The 26,689-nt window shown below is 48.5% G+C and overlaps 1 protein-coding gene across 4 annotated transcripts in view; it reads right to left on the reverse strand.

The window, feature by feature from the left end:
• Window positions 1-26,689, reverse strand: part of FLNB (filamin B) — an 88,508-nt gene that overhangs the window by 55,029 nt on the left and 6,790 nt on the right. For 3 of the 4 annotated variants that reach the window (XM_041425483.1, XM_041425484.1, XM_041425481.1), the window contains exons 3-4: window positions 16,513-16,613; window positions 15,012-15,419 (exon numbers count right to left, since the gene is read on the reverse strand). In XM_041425483.1, coding sequence (XP_041281417.1) covers window positions 15,012-15,360 — 349 coding nt within the window. In that variant the 5' untranslated portion in view covers window positions 15,361-15,419; window positions 16,513-16,613. Of the gene's footprint in view, window positions 1-15,011; window positions 15,531-16,512; window positions 16,614-26,689 lie in introns of those variants that run through there. The other variant, XM_041425482.1, reaches the window with a different exon arrangement.

The following is a 26,689-nucleotide window of genomic DNA, read 5'->3' on the forward strand; positions in this document are numbered from 1 at the left end:
CTGGGACGGGATTAGCAGTGAGCAAGGATGCAATACAGAACAATAAGGGCTGCCATTCACAGTGGCTATTTCAGACCAGGTTGCTCCAGGCCAAGCAGGTCCCCACTCACAGCTGCAGGACTGCAGCACAGATACGGAGCTGAACAGCATACAGGAATGCTGTGCCCATTATCTGAGATCCTTTTGGGGCGGGGGAAAGAAAGGAAGGCATCTGAATGTTCTGCCTTTATGGAGCAGCATGGCACTTTCTATAGTGCCATGAGTGCTGCTTTGTCCGCTGCCAGCGAGCCCCTCGCCAGGCTGGCGGGGGCAGAGTGCCAGCGCCACACTAACCCCAAAACCCCGGCTCACCTCGAGAACCAGCACAGCCGAGCACCGGCGGCCGGGGCACAGGAGGCATCACCAGGGGGTTTTCCCAATCCTGGAACCCCCGTGCCCCACCTGCAGCTCCCGCCCCACACATGGGCAGCGGCACAGCGGGCTCTGGGCCTGCCACAGCACGACACCGCCCACGGCACCACTGCCAAAACCACCCCACAATGGGTCCTGTGAGCACGGCCCCTGCACCAGCGAAGCACATTCCCCGCTGCTGAGCTCATCCCTACGCCCCTCCGGTGCTGCTACCGGCCCCAGGAGTGGCCGGGACACCGCGGCTCCCACACGCCTGTGCTGGGGACAGACAGCGCCGGCATCCTGCACCGAGCTGGCAGGTGACATTCAACCCCTTCGACGGCAAAGATCCACGTTTCCAGGGAGGAATGAGTGGAAGCCGGGTGGCAGAGCAGCCAGCCTTCATGCTTCACTACGCAAAGGGAGCCCAAGCCTGCATGGGACAATTCTGCTCCCCATGGGCTCCCGGCAGCATGCCAAGACTGACTGCATCAACCTCACACACAGCAGGTGGATTGGGAAAGCCCCCGGACAGCACCTGGCAGCACGGGATGGGGCTGTAGAGAAGGGCTTCAGGATAGCACCCACATGGACACTCAGCCCCAGGTTCAGAGGCGGGTGGAGAGAAGCTCCAAGAAGCCATGGGAACAGCACAACACAAGGCGTCCAAGTGCTAATTAATCATCCAGGAATAACTCGAGAAGGAAAGTCCCCGCAGTGGGGAGTGAACATGCCAGAATTGGATTTCTGCTAAATGATGGAGGGAGGGGGAAGAAGGCATCCTCCTGCCTTCATCACACTCTGCTGAGAAACACTTGGCTGAGGCTGAGAAACTTTAGAAACCAAGTGACACGACACAAACTACACCTCCCTCCTCCAGTCATGAGACAGGAGATGAAAGGGAATGATCCTACACCCAGTCTGTGCTCCCCAGGAGTCAATACATTTACTGCCAGGGCACAGGAAGGCTTCACCTTCCCATCAGAGCAGACAGCCACACCTGAGTCAGCAACACCGCTAGCCAATTCACAGGAAAGGAGTTTCAGTTTAAGCAGGACATTAAAATTTTAGTCAAGTGTATAATTGTCTACACCTCACAAGAAACACTTCTCTAGGAGTCTGATCAACTCAAGGTTGTTTCATTCACATGTGCAAACAAAAAAAGCAGGTCCTCACAACACAGTTTGTGCATACACAACTAGAAAGCCAAGCCTCAACCAGAAAGGCTGAACTGAAAAAAACAACTGTAATGCCAGAATAGTACAAGTGACACAACAAAGCTACAAACTGTCTCTGAAGCCTAAGAGTGCTGTAACCATCTCTGCAGGATGAAGGTAATCCTAAATCTCACAGGTCTCATCAAGGTCAAAAACCTGTCTAACTCTTGCAGAGACCTCCCTCCCAAGGGCTGGCAGAGGCATTAGGTGACAAGGTGTTATTGCTGTCCTGTATCTCACGTTACTAAATGAATGCTACCAATCTTCAGCGCAGGAAGGTCTAACCTCAGGCACTAGAGATGAAAGAACTGGAAGACAGGGCTACAAAAAAAAAAAGATGCCTCAGCAAGACCAAAGAAGCAATATAATAATGCAGAGATTTCCAGGCACCAAAGTGACCTCTGTGCTACTAACAATGTGTTTATTCACACTGGGGGTAGGTCACGATAGTTATATGAAACAGCATGTAAAATCTTGCCGAGATAAATGAGCCTATTCAGATAGGGCTGTCTAACATCTCCTGTGTAACAGACGCCAGGCACAAAAGCTGCAAGGAATGGACTTTGTGAAGCCAAAACCAACACATTTGAAATTATCAGAACTGATTACTGTTTGGGGAAATCCTTGGCCACAACATACACCAAGATTCAATTTTTCCATCTGAAACCAGAATTGCTACACTGACTGTGATTCACTGTGCACAGGGCTGTTCAAAGGAAATCCCCATTCATGCAGCCCTGCACAGCTCAACCCATCTCCACTTTGCACTGCAACACCAAAGTACTGAGGACTGGAGCACATTTTGTGGTTTGGGGTAAGTAACACATCAGAAAGTAACCTACCAGTTACTTTAGCTTTACAAAAGATTTGTGGTTTTTCTCAGTTTTGATCATCTCTGATTCTGAGCATCTAACAGCACTGCTCCTATGCAGGCTTGTTTTGAAGCATATAAGCCCAGGTACCATCCTGCAGATGTTCTGCAGCCCTCTGCAGCTTAATGACAGTTATTCCAGCTACCACTGTCCAGCCATTTCCCGGAGAAGCAACAGGCAAGGTAATTAATTTTAACATGCTCTGCTCAGTTTGGCTGGGATAGAGTGAATTTTCTTCACAGTAGCAGAAATGGGGCTGGGTTTTGGATTTGTGCTGAAAACCATGCTGATAACACAAGGATGTTTTTGTTACTGCTGAGCAGTGCTTACATAAAATCAAGGCATTTTCTGTCTCTCACCCCACCAGTGAGTTGGCTGAGGATGCACAAGAAATTGGGAGAGGACAGCAGATCCCCAGTGACTCAAAGGATACCCCATACTATATGGTGTCTATATGGTGTCATGCTCAGCACAAAACCAGAAGAAGGAAGGTGGAGGGGGTGACATTTGGAGAGATGTCACCTGTCTTCCCCAGTAACCATTATACGTAATGGATGGCTGAACACCCTCCTGCCTTTTTGCAGCTGCACACTGAGCAAGGATGTGCAGGACACAGTCACTACAAACACACGCATGGCCTGGAAAGCACTGCTGCTCTTCCATGACCATTATGAAGGTGTCTTCAAGCTTCTGTGCGTAAACCAGCTAGATTTAATTCCCCATGAGCTTTCACATACAGACACCTACCTTCCACCTCCACTGGAAACCATGACTAGTTCACCTCAAGAAGGAATGGGAGTGCTTTCTTCCTGAAATTCCAATTCTTAAGTAAACAATATTGTGTACTTGTATCTTGAAGGAAAAATGCTCTCCCCTCTTTCTGGGGAAACAATGAAGCTCGAACACATTTCTGTATGCTTGTGCAACACAGCCATAAACACACCTGCATTTGCACATCACACAAGGCTCGCCCCTGCACCGTGTGGATTTGAGCCCTGTGTGTTTAACACCCCACACACGACAGCGCTGTGTTTATACAGTCTCAGCTACAAGCCGCTAACATAAGGAATAGACGCTTGGCTTGAGGCCCAGATAATTCATCCAACTGTGGCAGCCACTATCAGACAGACCTCTTTTGAGAGGAGCTTTCATGACTGGGAACACGGTGCTGAATCTGCAGAGGCACAGTGTGCACGGGTGGTCTCCAAGCACCTTAAAGAGGACCATCTGGGACTAATGGCACAGCTTGAGCACACATTAGTCCCAGCTGTGCGGCACCCGCTCATGCAAACCATACACCCACACCTCCCACTCAAACTCACTCCCTGCACAGCAAAGCTTTGCTTCAAATGTGTGGGTTTGCACGGCCCCGAACAGTCCAAGTCCCCATCTCACCCCAGCTGCCGTGGGCTCGCCAGCCCCAGGCCCCAGAACTGCCCTCCTGTGCCATGGGTGCTGTGCCATGCCAGGGTTCTGCTCAGGGGCCATTCTGTCACTCTCCTAGCCAAACACAGAGACAGGTCTGCTCATCTGACACCACCAGCCTAATCCAGCTTGGTCAGGAGCTGCTCAACCGTAACAGGCTCTGGCTGCTAACAGAGCTTCCAAACTAGCCAGTGCTCAGAGAGGTACTACCTTTCCTCTCCAGAGGCTGCTCTTCAAATTCTCCAACTAAAGTCTTTCCAAACTTCACAAGCTTGCAGATCTCTCCCTAGTCTTCAGGGACAGCACTCCATCACACACATGCTGACCAAGAAGGGTGCAGGCAATTACCCAAATCCTCACCAGCTGCATAATCCCATTTTTAATCTGCAGTCTCACATTCTTCACATTTTCAAGCCTATTGTATTTCACATTTTTAACACAACACTAAAAATGTAGAGCACTGGCTCTAGAGGCAATTTTTCTAGAGCTGGAATGAATAGTTGCAGTAACTTCACAAGCTACATTGCTCTGTCTGATCTCCCATACCTCTTCCAGCTACCTACCAGGTTTGATGGAGGGTTAGACAACACTGTTTTTTAGCAATTTCTCCATTTCACCATGAAAAATGTTTACTGGCATACTGTTACCTCCATCCAGCCACAACAAGAGCCCCACAGGTGTTTGTCTTAGTCCCAGAGGAAGTCTGGGCTGCTTCTTTCAGCTTCTACATTTGAGCTTAAATACTGCTGCTAACCAGGTACTGCTTCAGGAGTCTGAGTTACTTTTCTTACAGGTAGAATAAGAAATATTCTGCAGCTTGTTAAAGCCTACGTTTAAGCAATAAAGCTGGTTAATTTAAATATTTGCACTTCCTCTGCCTTAGGCAATGCTTTCAACCAATAGCTGCAGCACTATGTGTGAAGCAGCTCATTTTTTTCTCTTTGCAATTAAAACCTTTCAGAGGGACATAGTTTTATTCACATTTATCTATATCAGAAGAAATATTTCTTCACCCACACACCGAACTCAGAGCTAGGCTACAAAACCACAGCAAAATTTGAAGTGTTGAAGTAGGGCTTTATGCCACTAACTTCAGAGGGCTTCCCTGTTTGAGTCAAGAGTCAGTCAGCAGAGCTTTCCACCCAGGAAATCCCAGATATCTCCACTGTTTACAGGACCTGAACTAGCAGCTCCTCACTCAAGTCTGCTGCTAATAGTACTTTCACAGCAAAGCAAACCTTCTCCATGACACAACCCTCGCAGAGCAGCTCCAAACTGCCTCTTTCAAGAAAGCAGTAGATTGGGACATACTCCAGTGAGAATCCCAACAGCAGTGCAGTTAATTCTGTGGGACAAGGTCTTTGTAATACCCTTGTCCAGGAGTAGCACATGCTTCTATCCCTATAGCTGCAGATGTCTGCAAGTCATTAGCATGCTCAGCAATGCTCACTAATCCAGTGTGACAGCACCAAGGGCAGTGCTGATCCACCCTGCTGTACAGTGGCTGTGAGCTGAATGCAATCAGTTTCTTCACTCATGTATTCGGAGAGAACCCGGACCATTAGAAGACTATCTCAGACCCTTCTATGTTTTTTGGACACAAAAAACATAACTGGCCACCTGGGAACTGCAGGCACACTGCAGCTTGGGGATCTGCAGGCACTCCTTGTTTACCTGACTTTGTGGCCTCCCACCAAGTAGACAATTCACTTGGTCACTGGCACCTTGATTGATCTGGCAATCCCTGCTCCTGCTCAGCACTCAGGTTAGGCCAGAGAAGTACTACTAGTACAGGAGCTGGTTTATCAACATGCAGCAACCTCTGCAAGCTGGGGTCTTCTCCAAAGCAGCTATATTGGGCTGTGGCAAGTTACCTTCCTCGCTTTGGCCACCCAGGTTCAATGCCACTGTTGTCCAGCACATATGCTGCATCCTCTGTTAAGAGCATCAAACTTACATAAGTCAGCACTAAATAGCACAGAAACACATGATCACAAAGTACTGAGAGTGGCACCACTATAGAGGGTCCTCCAGTCGTAGTTTAAAAGCCTCCATGTCTTAGTCCTGACTACTGACAGTAGCAGTGTCCAGCACTGGTGAGCTCCAGCTGTGGCACCAGAAGTCACTGCCCTTTTAAACATCACCACAAATTTTCCTTGCAGCCACCAGCCTAGATTTTCTGCTTCTTCATGGCTGCATTTTTACTACACGCCTAAAGGAGTTGCTAAAAGAAATAATCCCCAGAGACAACTAAAGCTGTTTCTATTTGACTTTTAATTAGATCATTGATCTTGTTCTAGCGGTTACATGAGCTATAGGATATTTGCATGCAACCACAGTGGTAATCAACAGCCGGAACAAAACTGAAACAACACGACTAACATCCCAAGTCTTCCCACAGATGGTATTTTAAGTCTGCTCAGACATCAGCTTGTCCCACACAAGGGAATTTGATAACAAACCGTGTCTGAGGAAGTGACAACTGCTCAGAGAGCCACTGCAACTAGAGTGATATCAGCAAACAGCAGCCCTTCAGCAACATCCAGGTGCTCAAGGAGGCTCAAAGATGCCTGGACTTCAGATTATTTGGGATACCAACAAGCAGAATTACTTCTAATTTTGCAGAGAAACCCTACAGAAATTCACTGTCTAGCTGTGATGGTGAGGCAACATGTGATACCTTGCACCATCAAGATGACAGTTAGACACCAATTTTGTTTAGCAAGCCAGCATTTCCTGTTCTGTAGCAAGGATCAAAAGCAGAGAGATAAATCCAAGATTTGTGTCTCACACCATGACAGATACAAGGTGTATTTATTACACTGTCAGTTCCCAGTGTGGAAGATGCATCAAAGACAAATGCAGGACCCTGCACATATACCCCAGCTCAGGTTCTTTGCTCCTGTAGTCTGAGACTAGAGAAACCTGCTCCTATCACTCACCTTATAGCAAAGGGAGGATCTGTGCAAAGCTAAAGCTCACTTCCAAGATGTACCAATCAGTGTTTTAGCACTGAGACTTAAACTAGTTTCAAGACCTGGCTTGCCAGTATTTGCCTATGGAAAGTCCACTAAAACTGCTGCACCTACTACTGCAAGGTTGTTGTGAGAAAAGGGAATGCAAAACAGTTAATTACACCAATTAAAAGAAACACAGATAGAGCAAGTTAGTATCTCGCCGAGGGGAACAGTATTTCCTCTTCTGTGTTTGAATAACCTTCAAATGCACATATCATGGGTGTTTGCTCAGCACAGCTCTGTATGCTGTGCCTTCTGCTGCAGGGCCCCAGAGCAGACACAACATAGTGTACATAGCATAGCTCACCACTTGCTCATTTTGGGCCCACCAACTACGACAGTGCATTTTATATAGGCTCAGAAATACAGAATACATTGTCTCCTTACAAGAGAGGCCACAGACTAATCAAAACCAGTAGGCAGCCACAAGCACACAGGGTAGCCCAAAATCGCCATGGGCTCTGAGGTGCAGAGGAGAGCAGCCACCAGCTTCCTACTCCCAGGTCAGGCTGGGGCAGCCCCCAGGGCCAGACCTACTCACAGCACCAATGCAAAAGATAGGAGTTGGCATTTCAGAGCAGCATTTAATAGCTCAGCCCAGAGCTCATCACACAAGTTTCAGCAGAAAAAGTGGGTGGAAGCACATCAGCCGTGGAGCAGCAGTTGCCTCCAGTGCTTTCAGCTGCTGCTCTGCAGCAGAGCAGCCATGCAGAGGCTGTGGCCAGCTGTTGCAAATGTCTGCACCCCACCCTGGCAAGCAGGATGCAGCAAGAGCCACCCCAGCAGCACAGGGAGAGCAGAGGGCAGCTGACAGGCTCTGCTCAGCACAGCACCCACACCATGCCAGAATCAACCGCAGCAATGTGACAGTGGGATGTGCTGCAACAGCCATTGCCCAATTTGCCCCTCTCAGCAGGCAGGCTGAGTGTCTGCATGGCAGTCTGTGCCCACCCTGCCCTCAGAGGAGCCATCATTTGGGAACGTTGCTGCCACGCAGCCTGGCCAGCTCATGCCAGAGTAATTCAATGCTCTGACAAATAAATGCGTCATGATTTACAGCATGGCCTGAAGCAAGGGAGAAGGAGCCACAGCCCATGATGTCATTGCACCCACAGTCGTTTTTGTGCTGTTACTGGGTAACGCTGGCAGGAGAGTTCATGCAACCTGCTGCTGCTGTTAGATGAAAACAGCTTGTCCCTTTGCAATAAAGGCCACAGCCTGGATGGTCAAAGCTCTGCCACTACCAACTCACCAGCCTGATCAGTAAAACTTGCTATATTTCAGTCACCCAGACAAATTAACTCTGAAGTATCTGCTGAATTTATGCTTTAAAGTAAGAGACTGCCTTCTGTATTTACTGGTTCCTTCCCATTAGTTTAGTTGTTTTACTTTAGGTTGTAAGGAACAGCAATGGGCCATCACCTGACTCAGAGGAAGCATCCCACTAGTAACCAGACAGTGCAGCTGCTTGTGTGGCCATTCTTCTCAGACACTTGAGAGACATGGCTGTTTTCTTTCAAGAGCAGTATCAGCAGGAGGTTCAAAGAACTTCAACCCATCACACCAGGGGAGATTCAGCTACTCCACCCTCTGCCCACTCCCAGGCAGCCCAGGGCAGTGTCTGCTGCTGCCTTACCACAAGGGAGGATGTGCCAGGCAACTCTTGCTTCCCCAGGAACTTGGACAAAGCTTCACTTGGCTGCTGTTTGAAGTGGCCTAGCTTGTATTCACTGACACAAAAAATCCAGTTTATTTTTGCAGTGGTTGTATCCCAGTTGCCATGTAACAAGCACAGAAGGAACTAGACATAGCATACATCTCACTGTGGATGTTAGACTTCAACTGCTTACAGCAGAATAGTGCTTACACAAGGATTTGCAATCCATGAGGTGAACTCAAAGCCCACCACAGCATATCCAATCCTCACTGTGATGTACCAGATATTATGCAGGCATCTTAAAAATTCAAGGTTAGCTGCAGGAGGGACAGAGAGCCAAGGGAGGCTGACAGACGGGTTAGAGACCACATCAGAGTCCAAAGAACTATCTGGTTAAGATACAGCATACACTTATTGCAAGGCTTTTGAGTACAGAACTGGAATTTATCTCCTAATGATGACCTAGAAGAAAGTCCTCCCTAATAGATTACAGAGCACGAGTTCTTCCTTAGGAGGAACACAAACAAGCAGGAGTGCAACTACACAAACTTTTGCCTTGTGGGGAAAGAAAATCTGCACCAAGTCCCCAGAAGCAGAACCTAGGGGGAAAAACTCACTAGAGTTTCATTGCACAAATCCAAATGAACAGGCAGAGCTTGCTTAGCCCATTGCACAGAACCTCAGATCTCAGTTGACTCAACTCTGAACCTGAGGTCAAGTTCCCAGGAAGAGCAAGGGTAGCTCCACTCACCCCACCCAGTGGGGGATTGCAAGAGGGTCAGGTGAGTATCCACTTTTACCACGCACACAGACAAGTACAGCAATCGAGAAAAGATACAGAAGCAGCTAGCACAAGTTTCACAGACACAGTCTTCATGAAACTGCTACTCTTATAATCCTCCAAACACCACCTAAACACACTGTTCCCCCACCACTTCTGACAATTAGCAGGAATTCAGTCTGCAGCAAGCTAAGCAGTGCCATACTGTGAAAGCTGTATCACACTGCTCAGATCTCCTAACAAGGGTAGGTGGTGCCTTCCCCTAGCCTTTTCTACATATATTTTGGTTTTGAGTCTTCCCACAGCAGTTAACACTCAGCCACACAGCATTTCCTTCCTCCAGCAGGGACACATTTGGTATATCCAATTCCGTTTTTCTTGCCACATCCAAGTTGATTGCAGCTACCCACCCCATCTGCTTCCACCCACCATCACTACCATGGTGCACTCCTCCCCATGCATGGGTACTCTAGAACAGGACCCACAGTACTGTCAGAGGATACACAAAAAGCAAGAAAACCCCACAGGCACCTACAGTTTGTCTACAGAAAACCTGGCTACATCACCAACAGCCAGTCACGCTCAAAGCTTTGTAAGCAAGAGCCACTGTGACAGGCTCTTCAGACACACTGGTACCACACCAGACAGAGCCAAACACCAGTTCCCTGAGCTCTGTGTCGTTTTTACTGTAATGACTTATGACTCAGGTGACATATTCATGAGCTCACTATCGTGCCAGGCAATCACGGAAGACAGAACCACTTGATGCTGGTGGCAGGGACCTAGTAAGCACCACAGTACAGCAGGTTTGTTTAATCCAGCATAACCAGCAAAACACTTGCACTCTGGTGTGCTTGATAAACATGGATCAGTGGTCTAAACTTAGCAGACCCTTCTTCAGGACCCAAACTAGCTGCTCATCAAAGTCTTTTTCTGAGCAGCAGAGAGAAAACAGAATTCTTCTGCAGCCTGGGGGATTCAGAGACCATTGTTTTACTTCCCATTGCTTGGAGCAGACACAGAACAATGCTGGCAACACTGCAGCATGACCACACACAAGGCTAACCACATTCTTAGGTTACAGTTGTAGGCTAAAAAAGAGTTATCCTAACCCATTTAGATTTAAACATCCCCATGTAAGTCAATACAGGACGTGGCATTAGAATATGGAACAGTTTAGAGTTCAGTCCATCTTGAATAGCTGGCATAGCTTTCAGTGCCTTAAATGAAAAAGCTGTTTAGCACATTAGTCTATCTGGCCCCAAGTAATTTTACTGAAGTTTGATCACTTTACAAGTTTCCGCTCATATGTAAAAGAATGCAAGAACAGTCTGTGTAAGCTACCTTAAAGTCTCCTGTAACTTGGAACTCATAGTTCAGGCAAAGGCACTGTTAGAGCAGCAGTCCAACTACTGAAACAGAAGGTCCTGAGGAGACCAAGTACCTTCCAAAACTGAAGTCACCTCCAGCAAAGAGGTCCACTGAGCATCTATCAAAAATTATTTTCAAGGGGAAGGAGTGTCATATTTCCAAGAAGTAGAAATCTGTTTCCAAGACACACTGGATATTTTCCAGAAAGCAGCATCCAGGGAAGTCACAGATAAATGGCAGACAAAATGCAAGTGTGTTTTGACTACCTCTTTATGATGTGTTAATAGAACATTGAGTGACACAAAAGAACCCTTAAATGTACACAGGCTGAAAATACATTTTCTTTTTTCAGTTTTCAAGGACATAGCTCTAAGCCTTACAGGACAACACATTTACTGTTTTACAAGAGACTAGTTTTCCCTCTAGAGATGTACGGTTTGTTTTGTCACTCTTTAATCTATCAGCAGCATAGGGAAGTCGGTTTTCAACTATTTTCCAAAAATGAAATTTCTATAAGGTCCTCAGACTCACAGGTCATGATACTTTCACCTCAAGCACATTATAGACCACAGTGTGTGCATCAAGTACTTGATCATTAACCAAAACCTCACCCAATGCACATGTTAGGTTTGGTCAGTACTCCTGCAGCTGGGATATGCCACCACCAAACTCACCATGAGGCAAGTGCCACCAGACCATGATTATAATCCCATCCTCTCCTCACCCATCTCCTTCCTGGCATAGCTGAACTCCCTGCAAGCACTGCAGCAGGACACAGGATCACCACAGAGACAAATCTGTAAACAAATCACACAACAGTAGCCACGGCCAGCAGTGGATCCTACTGCCACGGCACAGACATGCCACTGCCCATCCACTGACTTTCATTGCCACTTCACATCCTGCCGTTGCGAGGCAAGCCAGGTCAGCTCACTTACCTGGTGAAAGTGCAACCTGGCAGAGAAACCACATTTGTCAGTTTACTCAATCTCACTGTAGCAGCCCAAGAGAGCAGTTTTACTCAACAAGGCAGCTTGGCACCCATCCTCCCTCTACCAGTGGCACAAGGCTGCTGGATGGGCAGTGGCCATGAGAACACTGCCAACAGGTACTGAGCAGCAGAGTTTGCACCTAGGATGTGCCGGCTGCAAGCCTGGGTGCAACTTGGCAGGTCTCACCCCAAAACCATTTGCCAGGCTTCAGTCACCCAACTCTTCTGTTTCTAAGCTACATGAGTTGACTCCTATTACCAGTTACCAGGGTTTCTAGGGACAAGCACAATGCCAAATTAGCTTTAACTCCCCTCTCTTCTCTGCTGAGCAATCTGCAGAGTCTGTGATCAGCCACTTCAACCAAGAGAAAGCCCTTGTGCTCTACATTCCTGGCATCCTACTCCCAATGCCTGTCATGCAGCATGCCACTCAGCACCCAGGAATTTGCAATTATCTCAGTCTAGCAGACAGAGAAAAAGGCTAGACTTAACACTTGTTAACACTTGAGCAGCACAGCAGCCACCTCACTTTGAGCAGAAGGCTACGTGAAGTCACCTGCTCCCACAGCAGCTTTTGCAGAGCATTCACTCCCATCTTCACTGGATGGCACAAAGCACCTATGTGCTTCATGGTCTTTTTTTACAGTAGATCACACATGCAGTCAATTTTGCATTGAAGTGAAGACACTTCATGCCTAGAAGAAAAACTTCCTGAAACTAGCAAAAGACTTTGAGCAGAGACTAAACAAGGGGTAACAGCAGCAGGAGAGGCTGGGCTTCTAATGTGCATCCAGAAAGGGTTGTGGTCAAACACTGTGCATAGGCAGACTTATTTTAAATAAACATTGAATGCCAAAACCTTGCTACTGAAAAGGTTTTAAAATGTGGTTGTAGTACAGCAGCGGTAGCTGAGCCATAACACATGGCTTCCAAAATGTTCCTGGAAGTTAAATAATAACTGGAACAGGCACTGCATCCACTTAGCAGAGGTCTGATGGCATTATTAATGCCAGAAATCCAGCAGGCGCAGCTGTCAGGTTTCCCCAGCTGATTTGGCTCAGAGTTGGCCCTAAACACCCCAGGCCCTAAAGACCAACCTGGTCATAAAAGTTCTCCACCTAGAATCTTTACTAGTTTGGGGTTTTTTTTACTTCACCTCCAGGGTCTGCAATGACCATGGTTTTGTTCAACAACACGAAAGAGACTAAACAGTAGAAACAAAAAGAAAGCCTCAAGTTCTTCAGAACCCACAGGGAAAAACACACCAGGGGCAGGTAGTGATCCCAGAGGATGCTGCATCTGCAGGACAGGTGCTGAGGGCTTCGGCCCTTCAACCCAGCAGAGCACTGCAAGGCTCACTCAATGTCTTTTTTGGAAAGGACATTCAGAATGTTTTTTCAGGACAGGCTCAGTTTATCCAGGACTGTACAGTAGGGCTCCTGTGCTACTCCTTGGCTCCAGCTCAGGTGGCAGAGTACTGATGGAGCTGTACACTCCTTCATGCAGAGGCTGGGACATGGCAAAAGCATTAGTAGTCATAGTCATTCCATTCTCTCAAAGCTTCAAGTTTTCTCAGGGTTTGGTTTTGATTTTATTTGGTTTTTTAATAACCAACACAAAGAAAGTAAGCTGTAAAACAAATAGACATGTCTTAAATGATTACAGATACCATGCAGTTCAGCCTAACAGTGTAAAGATGTGCTGCTGCAGCAGGATTTCTAGAAGGGAAGTCACTGAAAGCCAGACCTGACTGGAGTAGCCTTGATCTCCCAAACCCGTCACCCTCGGGAAGTTTCACAGACAAAGAGGAAGGCAGTTGGAGCAACAACATTTTTCTGGGGAAAACAATACAATAGGAGGGGAGTGCTGGCCTGGTGTTGGAGCTAGTCCAGCACCTGCCACAGAAAGGTGAGCTCTGATGTTAGGAAAAGCTCAGCCCAGGAATCAGCAGCTGCAATTCGAACCCCACTGAGTGCAAAGGGAATCCATCTCTAAGTAAATAATTAGCACCAGCTTCATTCCCAGCTGCAAGTTAGCTGTTCTGCCCAGGGAGGACAATCAGCCACTTGGGACCAACAGTCCTCACTTCTTGCCCAAAGCTGCTTTTACACAATAGCAGAGGGGAAGAAGAGGGTACCCAGCTACAGGTTTCCAGAGCGGGCCAGGTCTCCCCCAAACTGAAGAAGTTTCTATTTTCTTGCTATTGTAGTTAAAGCCTTTGAAGAGAAACAGCTTTTATCTTGGCCAAGCATTTTAAACAACTGAGAGCTACACTCTACAAATTCAGCTGTGCAATTCATCGAGGCCAGAATCATCAGGAAGCAGCAGTTATAGTTATCTGGCAAAGAGCAAGAAAAGGCATTCACATTCCTTCCCAGAGATCTCTCAGGCATTCAAATTACTGCTTTACAGACTATGTTGTGGCCACACCTGAGCTATTCCCCAAACGGTCACCGAATGCATTCCTGAGGGATCATCCGCAATCCGACGTGCATGCCAGCAGCCTTCGTCTCCAAACTACCAGCTATCAACCAACTGCACGTTCCAGTATGGCACGGGCAGGCAAATCTCATGCCAGCCTGGGTGGCAATAGCTCAAAGCACCCACTGCCTGGGTTTAGCAGGGTTCCTTGAACATTTCCTGCCGTAACTTATCACAGCAGAAAGACTGGGGAGAAAGTACAATCCTGCTCAAAAGCTGCAACTGTGCTTAGGCATCAGTGCTAATCTAAACATTGGCATCATCTACTGGGCTGTGGTGAGCAAAGTCTCCCCACACTCCTATACTACCTACGGCTGCAGCTATTTCTGCACAGCCGTGAGAGTCTGGCTCCAGCACCGTGCCGGAGCCCAGGTACGCCCAGCTAGAGCAGCATCGTCCTGCCGCATACTCCTGCCGGGCTGCTGGAGGGGTCAGTGCCCAGAAGAACTGGCTGCACAGGGAGAGAATACACCCCGGCACTAGTTTCCTGGTTTCTTCAGGAAAGACCTGAAAGCAAAGTTTCACCTATGAAGTAGCGATCATGAGGTACGCTGAGGAGGACACTGCCAGCCCCGACAGTGAGGCAGCCCCACGGCACACACAACTCTTTAAAAACAGAAGCCCGGGCTGTGGGGCAGCCCCACGGCACACACAACTCTTTAAAAACAGAAGCAGCAAAAGCCCCCCATCAGCTTCTGAGCCCCCACTGCCCTGAGCCCCGTCATAGTTACGCCAGGCAAAGGTCCAGCGCAGGAAAACACACAATTAAACGAGAAAACAACAAAACGGCCCGCCGGAGACGCACTCACCGATGGAAACCAGCTTGATGCTCTCCCGCTCCAGGAACTCCAGGGCCACCGAGACGTTCTCCAGCTGCATCTGGCGGAAGGTGGGCCGCTGGTGGTACTTGCGGTACATGCGCTTCTGGCTGAGCACCTCCAGCAGCGCGATCAGCCGCAGCCCGTCGCTCAGGTCATGCTGCAGGTTGCCGATGCGTTTGTTGACGCAGCGCAGGTGCTCGTTACACCAGCGGGTGAAGGTGTTCTGCTGGATCCGCTTCCAAGGGGCGTCCTCCGCCAGGTCCTTCTCGGTGGCGGGCATCTCGCCGTCGGGATCCGCCGCTCTCCGCGCGCCTTGACCCCGCGCCTGCGTGCTCATGGCCAGCCCCGCTCCGCCTCCTCGATCCGCTGTGCTCCGCCCGTGCCCCGCCCGACCGCCTGCGGGGAGGGAGGGAGAGAGGGAGAGTGAAAAGCGAAGGGCGCCGCGCTCAGTGGAGGCCTCTCTCCTTTTCCTGCTCTCGCCGCTACCGTTGCCGCCTCCTCCGCTACTCAACCCACTCGCTCTGCTCGGCCCCGTGCCGCCGCCCGGCCTTTATCCACGGGGAGCGGCACGCCCTCCGCCCCATCAACCCCGCGCCCCGCCGCACCGGCCCGCGAGGGCCGGCCTGGGATGGGCTGGGATGGGATGGGCGCGGCGCGGCGCGGCTCGGCTCGGCCTGGCCTGGCCTGGCCTGGCCTGGCAGAGCCCTTGATGGACCGGGGACCACCCTAGGCCGACACTCACCTGGCCGAGGTGCCGGGCGGGGCTGGGGCGCGGCCCCCAGGCACGGGCAGGAGTGCAGCTGGCCTGGCGCTAGTGCCCGGCCGGGGTGCAGCCCCCTGGCTCTACAGACAAATTAAACCCGCAGCAGGAACAGGAGCGAAGCCCCCGACCCACCCGCACACCCCCACCACAGCGGTACTCAGGCGGCACAGGTCAGGCCGCCAGCCGTGTGACGGCCGTGGGTGGATGCAGCACCGGGTGGTGACCTCTCGCCGGGCCTGCAGAGCTGTGCAGGGTGGCCGGCAGAGCCGGGGCTCCGCGCTGGGGGGATTCGGTTCTGCACAGCCCGCGCCGGGATAGGCTGAGGGTGCTCCCACGGGGTGCGATGTGGCTACGGGACGGCAACCTCTGTGCCAGTACATGATTTTATCGGCCATTTGAAAATAATAGAAACCTCTAAAAGTAGTCAATTACGGTTCGAATTCTTGGGGGGGGGTTCTTTGCTTTTCCCCCCACTTTTGTGACTGATTTCCTGGCGCGCCACTCCCTGCTGACATACAAGACTGTGACTTGCCGCTGACTCATTTGATGACAACAGAGTCAATACTGGAGAACTACTCCAGCTGCCTTGCTGCATACTGAATTTTTGCAGGTCGCTGAGGCGTCTCACGACACTTTCAGGGTCCCTGAAAGCTGCAGTGAAGTGTCCCTGCGTGTCCCTATCCCGAGGGAAGCCTGTGCCCACCCACTCACCCAGCACGCACTTACGGTCTTGGCTTTGCTACCAGGAGCTGCTCCACCGATTCAAGCGAAGTGTGTGCCTGTTTACCTATTTACATCAAGGCTGCCACTCTGAAAGGTGCAGGTGTCTGTCAGAGAAAACAAATCCATTAAAATACAGTCAATAAAGTCTTATTTAATTAAACTACTATGGTCATTCTCAGCTAGAAAATTAGAATACAGATGTCCAATTACTTTCTTTCAAGGGTGTTATTCTAATGCCTCCACTAAACCATCACACCATGGTTTCTCTCCAGTGACCTAATAGCCTTCCTCCAGAATAATTTATATTACATGCATTTGTTGACAATAAATTAAGAAAGACGAAAATATGAAGGTGAGGTAATGTGGGAGTTATGTCTAAACTTCCATTGTTCCCTAATCAGCATTGCCTCTTGTTTTAAAACTATCAAAGAAATCAGAGATCAGATTTGGTATACTGAAATGTTGAAGTGTATCTCACGGCACAGCAACCACTGCCCTTTCCTCAAATTACTGAGCCAAGCAGCAGGAAGCTGCTTTTATTATTCAAATAAAAACTGACATTAAGTGAGAGCTTTTATTTACAGACCAAAACCACTGACAGTGCATAGAGATGCTGCAGCCAGGGTAGGTTGTGCCTCTGCGAGCAGCTCTCTGCTGTCAGCACAGGCTTGTCCAGCCCAGGGGAGAGCAGCCTGGAAACATGGAGCTGAGCCTTTTCTCAAGGACTTTTCTCCCATCATCCTGTACTTCATGTTTTAATAGATACTAATTGCTTATTGACTTTGGCCTGGGCTGGGACTCCTTAGCAACCATTCCACATCCGGATTAGCTGATTGCTTATAATATTTTAATTTCCATTCCTTTTCACTGCCACACCTAGTAATGCACACTCTTCAATATCATTTTGTGCCCGTGCCATGCTGCAAGTTGAAGCTTCAGCCATTGTTTTTTTCTGTAACAAAGGTAGTGAATAGGAATTACGTAGGAAAAAGACAGAATTAGTACTAGGACCTCTATTTTTAACTTAGGCATTTTGCTAAAATTTTCAAGAAAGGTATTTTTTTCCATAGACCCAGCAAAGAAAATTTTCATCCCAGTGATATACTGCGCAATGACATGTTCTGCAAACATAAGGACAGTGGTTTCTTTGAGTGGTTTTCCACTGCTCCATCCATCCATCCATCCATCCATCCATCCATCCATCCATCCATCCATCCATCCATCCCACCAGAAGCAGTGAGGCACAAAACCAGATGTGAAGTGCTCAGCAAAGCTCTGGCACAGACATGCAAGCCCAGCTCATCCTGTCAGACTCAGGACAAGGGCAGTGGCACAGTCGAGGCTGTTGCTGTTGGGACCATGCAGGGTTGGTGGGGTGCTGGTGGTCTGGATGCAGCAGCATCCCAGCTGCCCTTCCCTGCACATCACAGGCCTTTTGATCCGAATTCAGTCTTTTGCATCCTGGTTGCTTTCATGATTATTGGGAAACAACGACTGCTTTATGGGAAGAGAATGAAAAAAGCAAAATAATTTCTGCTCTGAGGAACAGATCTTGTTTCATTCCTTTCTTTCCAGTCACAGATGACCCTCACAGCTACACTCTGATGAAGATTTCTGGTTGATAGAAAGTGAAGAGGGGCAGCCCCTGCCTGCACGGCACCCCATTGCCTGCACAGGTGACTGAGATCAGGAGAGGTGCCCTGTCTGGCCACAAATGTGATATCCAGCTGTGGCAGCAACTGCAGGGCTGGGCATCAATGCTTGGGCTCATCTACCGATGAGAGAGTCCCTCTGACCTGCTCTGTCATCAGATTCTTCTTGGGGTCATGTTTGACATGAAAAACTGTATTTATTTCCTTTGAAATGAAGTTGGAAGACAGTTTAACACAAGTGAACCCGTGTTTCAAGTTTCATCAGGAGACAGAGAATTAAAAATAAGCTAACCCATGAATCTGTACTTGCTGGAATACCATCTTGGTACTGTATATTATTACAAATTAACTAATGTATGCCTTGCAGAAATACCTTATGTGCATATTTATATGGGTAGATATTTGTGTTGATGTATGTATTTAGGCAGAAAGAGAAGGAGATTTCAATACGATGCTCTGGGGTAGATACCTTTTTCTTTTGATTTATCCTGTATGACAAGGATCTTTCCATTCCATTTTGCCTTTACTTGCTAGATGCAGATACAAGGAAGGAACACTGTCATTGCTTTCTTGGTTCTCTTTAAGCAGTTGTACACAGCAATGATTTTTTTTCACTGTTTTAAAAATACTCTTCCTCTATGGTAATTCACTGCAAGGCTGAATTTAAAAAGACCCTCTTTAATTCAGTAGCAGAGGGCTTCCTCTGCCACATACACACTGTTTTATCATGAAACTGCTCAGAATATTTTGTATTTGAAAATACAGCCCTGACAAACGGAATAAACTGTAAAGGCAATTCATTATAGCATGCTCTATTTTTAGCAAGAAGTCACTGCAGAATGTCTCTCAAACCAGAATATGGCATTAAGCTCTCTGAATTCACAGGGAGTTGCTTTTCTGGCAGGATTAAAAAAAAATTAGGAGCACAGTTTAAACTGTAAAGGTAAATAAAAGTTGGCTGGCCTTTGCAGGTCTGTTGCTGCTCTTTTTGGGATCATTAACAATCCTTAATGGAAATTTAATCTCATTTATCATATCCTCTGGGGCCATGGAATGGTACCATGAGGGACACCTGCCATTAGTTTTTTGGAGCATACTAACAGCAGAGGGAAATGACAGTTCTAACAGTGGCTGTTTCATTGAGAAGTCTGTTGAAGCCTGGTTTTGCAAAAGCAGAAGGGTGTGGGGTGCGGCAGCATGGGCCTTCGCTGACATCAGTGAGCAGCACATGATGGGGTGACTACAGAAGTCAGGTCTGTTTCAGGGTAATCAACTTATGACAGTCTCATGTGATGGTACGTTTTTGGAATCCTCCAAGTCATGGGCCCTACATGAGACATCCCAGCCATTTGGGACACTGTACATGCTCTCTGCTTGACACATTGTTCAGCAACAGATTGCTTTGATTGTAAGAGGACAAGAATCAGAATTAATCTCAACTGTTAATCCAACATCTGCACACTTTGCTTAGAGCAGGAATCAGCCGTGGCTGAGCATTCAAGATGAGTCTTTGCAGGTAAAAGGACTTTTCTCTGCCCCGGCAGGTCGTGCTTTAGTTATCACCTCTCTGAGGATCTCTGCAACAGAAATGTCACCTTTTAAAGATTTCAATGGTGCTGCTAATACACGAGGAGCAATGACATTTTTTTTCCCACACTACAACTAACCCCACACAAGTGACTTTGAAGATGCATCATATCTCAGCAGAAATGTGTGATGAAAAGCCAGCAGGATGCCTCCATCTTTTCCAAAGGTTTCTGTCAAAGCAGCAGCACACTGGAGGTTTGTACCCTGGGGCTGTCAAACTTGTGAGTTGTCAGGGCAAAGGCTTGGAAAAAGAATAACTGGGCTATAGCACCCGGGTAGCTTTAGAAATTTATCAGGAGATTTTAAATATTTATAATTTTTTGGCACATAATAGCCTTATCCAAACACAGGACAGCATTGTGCATTAAAACAAAAGCCATGCATAACAAATGCCATAAAATAAATTGTAGCACATTCAAACCAGTGTGCAGATGCTAATCCTCACATCCCCACAGGGCAGCTCATCCGCTAACCCAGCAGCCAGCCAGTAACGCTAAAGATCCAGCAGCTGCGGCTCACAGTAGTTAAAGGTTTGCCTTTTCCGAAGCCACAGGCACTGTAACTCAAAGGGATTTCGTGACTAAGTGACCATAAATGGCATTGCTGAGCAGTTGGCAGCACCGAGCTCGGCATCACAGCCGGGTCCTCCCAGCCTCCCATGTCAAAGGTTGCCAAACACACTGCACATTTCCTTCACCCGTTACCTATTTACTGGGTTCTGAAAGACAAGAGAAGTGTTTCTTCTCAATTCATGAAGTAGACATTAAACCTCTCCTTTTGTTACCATGATCCCTACGAAGTGAAGCCAAACCAAGCCGTTCAAGTCAAAGCATGAATCAAATGGATTGCATCATATGGATTGCATTTTCCTTATTCAGCAGCTCTATGGAAGGCAAAGAAGCTCTTCATTATACAGATATTGGCTAGGACCTTTGACACAACTTGTTCTGAGTTTTTCCATCTTCTGTTTCCTCCTCTGTTATCCAAGGAAGACAGCAATATGAGAGGCTGCAACAGCAGTTCAGTCCAAATCAGACAGAGGGATGTCTTTAGGCAGAGAAATCTCTAGAAATATGCTGAAAAATATAACTTGTTCTAGAATTTGCATTGAAATTTATATTTGGAACGTCTATTCAGGCAACAGTTGCTTCTAGTAGCAGTTGTGTCTGGGGCAATTTTCATCTCTCTGTGTCTAGAAGAACATGGTTTACTTCTGCACAGAGTTCTTGCTGCATTATATATGTGTATATATATGTCTTGCTGCATTATGTATGTATCCAGAAGCTGAAACTGGTGCCAAAAGCAGCATCCATCTGACAAACACAGTGTTTTGCCAGAACTTGTAGTGCTGCCTTTGCCTTGGGTCCCAGGGAGACCCACAGCTGGAATTTAAAGGTCTGTTTTTGACACAGGTTGTAAACAGCCCAAAAGCAAGGCTGCTTGTGCTTTTGGCTATCTTGAAATCAGAGGAGAAAACTAAACTGAAATCCATCTAGCACATACTGAAAGAGCAAGGACAGGGCATTCCCTGGGAGTGTCCCATGCAGGAATTCACCTAATTTATTTGTCCAAAATACCCTTGCTGCTTGTTCCCATGGAAATGTTATGAAGTTCATCTATCTCTTTTTCTTGGTTCATCTATTTTTCTGACTGATAAACTGCTGCAGGGTGTTTAATTTTACTTCTGTTTTGTGAAGCTGATTTTAAATGGAAAAACACATACTCACAGCCATGTATAAGCATCTCTCTTTGCAAAATCCAGACAAAGTTGTGTTGGTACCTGAGGACAATGCCTGGCAGTGCAACTGTCCCTACGGCAGTGCCTGCTCTCAGCCAGAACCCCCCACCCCGCCCCCAGCACCAGGAATGCGGCAATGGTTGCACTGTGGGTGTCCCTGTGAAACATAGCTTACCCAAATAAATGTGACTTGACATATCAAACATGAAGTTGAAAAATAATTTGAAATAGCAGCTCATTTTTAAAATAACTCAGGATCTGATTTCATGACCTGGGAAGTCAGATCCTATACAAACCCACACAATGCTCCAGTGTGCAGCTAATCAGGGCTTCCTGCCCCTAGCAGATACTGCAGGCACGGGCCTCATTAGACATTTTCTCTGCTTACTTCCAACCTTACTTACTGCTTGTGTTTGCACTCTGGGTAACCAGAGTTCTCTTCCTAAGATGATACACCCATTTTTCTCAGCATTTGAATTTCTGTGCTTTTACTCTGTGAGCTGGAGTTTGCAGGAGTGACAGTGTAAAGTTGGAATTAAGCATCTCATGTCTGCCAGAGCTCATGGACTGCACAGAATTCCAAGTGTTTCCCAGTTACTTTTCAGGAGCTGTTGTAACCTGAGATACAGATGAATAGTTTTGTTTGACTTCAGAGGAGTAGCCAAGCTCCTCCTAGGCACAGCTGGATGTAGCATAGGAAGGAACGCTTTCCAGGGGAACAGTGTATATTTTTTAAACAAACCAAAACTCTTCTGTGTGACATAAACAAAATTGTTGACCTATGTCCAGCCAAAGGGGGAGTTTGTTTGGCTCTCCTGGCACGCACCCCAGGATGCAGCAGTGGGGTGAGAATGCCAGTGCAGTGAGTGAAAACACAAAATCCCAGCTATTTCAGAGGAAAGGCATGACACTGTGGTGCTCACTTCTACCGACCCCACTAGAGTGTTCTCATGATGGTGAATAACCAACCCCAAAAGCACTTTTAAGTGGATTTGCTTTCTGCAAAAGGCTGAAGTCATGCTCCTTTCTCCTTTTTAAACATTCTCACAAAAATATTCCCAGACAGAAGTCTTGCGTAAAAGAAGCTTTAAGTCTACTGACTCATTTGAAAGCTGCTTTATTAGCCCCTACATGGGCTGATAAGCCTTGCCTGGTGCATAAGGACACAAGGGCTGTACATTGTTCTGTTGCTCAGCTCATGCATTACTGGCAGCCTGGGCTTGATCCAGCCAAGCAATTAGAGAATTTAACTTCCTCCATAAATACTTGTACGTGTGAGGCCATGTGTTTGGGGGCATTCCTCTACTTGAAAGGAATCTAAGGTTTTAAACATGTTGCAGAACCAGAAGGAATGGCAGAGTACTCTGAGGACAGCATCACATTGATTTGGGTGAGAATTAGGAATAATAAAAAGCAGAAGAAAAGCACTTGGACCTGGCCAGCACTCACCAGCCTCAAGCCACCCTTCCCCCTGCATAGCTGTTAGTCAGTTCTGCTATTAGTGAGTATATTGCAGCATAACAATGTCCTGCAGCTGAGCTCTGCCCAGCAACACCCTGGAAGAGGAAAGGCGGGTGTGTGGATTCAAGAAGCACCAGCAGGGGGGAAAAGGCAGGGTGTTGCCGCTGTCCTGGAACAAATGGAAGACACCACCCCAGGGTGGGCAGGAGGAAGGTGATGGTTTGGAAAACCCTGAGCTGTGTGTACCCTGCATGAGCTACGGGGCTGGGTGTCTGAGGACAACTCAGCAAGGGTTTGTCCAAAAAACTGGAGTTCTCAGATGGGACAAATTGGGCAGGAAGAAAGCTGAATAGATCACCCACCCCAAGGCACAGTCAATGCCTTACCCATTCCTAGGATCTTCCCTGGCTGTTTACTTACCCTAAAAAATGTGAGATTCCCCTGGGGGGATCCTCACTCTGCTCTAGCTCAACCTTTGGCTTATAGGGCAAAACCTGCAATTCCCAGCTTCCTGCTTTTCTCAAAATGATGATTCCTGGATTTTGTGAAGCAGGCCAAAAATCACCAGCTCAAAAAAAGAAGAAGGAAAAAAAACAGGACTAAAAGCTATACTAATGAGAGACGGTGGCATTAGAAAGGTGTTACTGGTGGAGATAGCTGGGCAGCTGGCACCTCTTGCTCCTTGTGTGCCTGGTAGTCCTGAAATGGGAGATAATATTGAGAATGAGCCCAGTCGCAAGCTATCTAATTGAAAAGGATCAAAAAGTAAAAATAGACCCTTTCAATCAAGGAACTGTGTATTTCAAAGGGCAATTCAGCCACTGCAGCAGCTGGTGCTGCACTTCACATCAGCCATCTGGTGTGGTACTCCAAGCAAGGAACTTTGTGTTTGTAAGTATTGTCACTTCCCTACCAGCTAAAACACCAACCGAGAGCCTGGTATGACACAGAAGGGGAAAACCAGAGCTCTGGCTAGCCCAGTCCTACTAATCAGAGTGAGCAAGAGTCAAATGTAAAAGAGGAACAGTGCTAGGGCATTGTTTGAGAACCTTTTTTGAGGGTGGTCACTGCCTTAGTTCCAGCTGCCTCATTGCTGCAATAGTGGTTGTAGAGAAGGGGGGGAGGGAAGAATGAGTTATAGCTAGAGCAGCCCCAGGTAAGTGGTTTTATCTTTACAGCCCTGGTGATAACATGGTTTGCAGCAGGATGGGGGTGATGTGATCCAGCTGGGGCCAGTTGTGCTATGTGGAAGCCCCACAGGGGCGTGGCAGCGAGGATGTCACCAGGCTGCAGGAGCTCTGCAAAGCTCTGGGTTATCACCACTGCCCTCTCAGAGGCACTGGATGTTTGCACAGGCACAGCATAGTGGCCGCCCAGGTGCCTCTGGGGGCCCTTGTTTGCTTTTGGCTTCTCTGAGGCTCAAGCCTGGGGAGGAAGACAGCAGCAGCTCCTTTAGGGACCAGAAACAGCCCCCAGATTGCAAGATGCACCAGGAGGGCCAGGTGCACCCACAAGAAGTCTCCTTTTCCTGTTCTCTGCACAGCCATTGTCTTCTGGATATACATTCTCTTTGTTGAACTTTGTATGTAAAACTCTTCCTCTTTCTGCACAGACTTTAGTTCCTTTGGCACGGCCATGGCTGCCTGGCAAGCAGCTGGTATGACTGTGTCCTAAAGCATGGGGCTGAGCAGGGCACATGCCAGCACACCCGTGTTATCTCTGTCTCTCTGGGAGCAGTGGGTGAGAAGACTCCACAGTGGAAGACTTCAATCCTGTAGGAAAAACACCAATCTGGCTGTTAACACACTGGTGCTGCTGGTGCTCACCTGGCACAGGTACTGTGACACAGCCACAGCCCAGAGCCTGGGAGCTCCATACAGGCGGATGAGCCATTCCCTGTTCTGTGACAGGCTGGTTTGGCCCCACAGAAGCCTTCCTCCTGCTCCTTCGCCAGCCTTGGCAGCAGTGTGCTGAGTTTTCCGCGGTTCTCACAGCAACTGCAAATTTTCCTTTTGCAAAGCAGAAATCCTCTCCCAGGTTCCTTGACAGCAGCAAAGTTCCAGTAGCGAGGTGGCAGGGGTTGATGAAGGAGTTGCAAACCGGTCAAGTACAACTGGAGAACGGCTTGGTTGTCTGAGGGGGACAAGACCGGCTTCCCTTCCCGGCAGATGCAGCCGCTCTGAGAGCTCCTAGGAGCACGGATGAAGTGGGCAGGGGGTGCCTAAGAGCCCAGCCCGGCTCCGTGCCCGCGGCCCCGTGCCCACGGCTCCCTGCCCCCTCAGGGCGAGCCGCCCCCACACAGCCCTTGGCACTGCTGCCCCCTGCCGGCCCACGGAGCCCCGCCTGGCCCGGCCCGGCCCGGCCCTCACGGCGGCCCCGCCGCTCCCGGCGCCGGACAAGCCCCAGCAAAACGCCTTATTGGTTTCATTTGATAGAACTCCCTGCTAAAAAACCCCGCAGCGGTGAAATCATAGAGCCATAGAATCGCTTAGGCTGGAAAATCCCTCTAAGATCACCAATTCCAACCATTAACTCAGCACTGCCAAGCTGCCGCTAACTCATGTCCCTCAGTGCCACAGCTACATGGCTTTTAAACACGTCCGGGGATGGTGATTCCACCGCTGACCTAGGCAGTCCATTCCGGTGCTTGACAGTGCTTTTAGTGAAGAAACTTTCCCTAATATCCAATCTAAACCTCCCCTGGTGCAATTTGAGGCTGCTTCCTTTTGTCCTGTCACTTGTTCCACCTGGGAGAAGAGACTGACCCCACCTGGCTACAATCTCCTTTCAGGTGCTGTAGATCCATAAGGTTCCCCGAGCCTCCTTTTCTTCAGGCTGAACCCAGCTAGTCCCACGCGGACTTGTGCTCCAGCCCCTTCCCCAGCTCCCTTGCCCTTCTCTGGACACACTCCAGCACCCCAATGTCTTTGTGTAGGGAGGGGCCCAAAACTGAACCCAGGATCTGAGCTGTGGCCTCAACAGTGCCCAGTACAGGGGGACAATCCCTGCCCTGGTTCTGCTGGCCACACTATTGCTGACACAGCCAGGATGCCACTGGCCTTCTTGGCCACCTGGACACACCTGGGCTCATGTTCAGCTGCTGTCAACCAACATCCCCAGATCCTTTTCCAATGGGCAGCTTTCCAGCCACTCTGCCCCAAAATCACACAAAGCCTGTGCAGCCGATGGATTCATTTGCACTCCCCAGGCCTTGAGAACCACAGTGATGGGGTGGGAGCAGGGAAGGGGCTGTGCTGCCCCTGCTGCGGCCTGGGAGTATCTTCTCATGCCGCAGGAATGTGATTATGTCATGGCGAGTCCCCCACACGCCCCGCTGCTGCCTCCCAGCCCGCTGCCGGCTGACAGCTCTGGGAAGCATCGTTACTGCTGAAATGGAGGCATAAATTTCTGCTGGCAGGGCTCCTGGCTGTAAAAACTTGTAAGCCGTAACAACCTCTCACTGCGACAAAGTTACTCCGACATTTCCCATGGTCCTGGTCCCATCCCTCCAAGCTGGGGGCAGGAAGAGGGGGAAAAGGTTTTAAAAACTTTTCATTTTCCTTATGTAGTTGAGCGTTACCGGGGGCGATATTTCTGCCTGTGCATGAATTCTTCTTGCTGAACTCATGGGGCATGACGCACCCACAGGAGGGGAGAGCATGCCCAAGACAAGAACGGCTGAAGTACACTCCTGCTGGGCTACTCTTTCTGAGGATTTGTAGTTCTTTTTCCAGCCGAGGAG

The sequence above is a fragment of the Onychostruthus taczanowskii genome, unplaced genomic scaffold (genome assembly GCF_017590055.1).
Source record: "Onychostruthus taczanowskii isolate IOZ18803 unplaced genomic scaffold, ASM1759005v1 scaffold9, whole genome shotgun sequence".
Classification (NCBI taxonomy): domain Eukaryota; kingdom Metazoa; phylum Chordata; class Aves; order Passeriformes; family Passeridae; genus Onychostruthus; species Onychostruthus taczanowskii.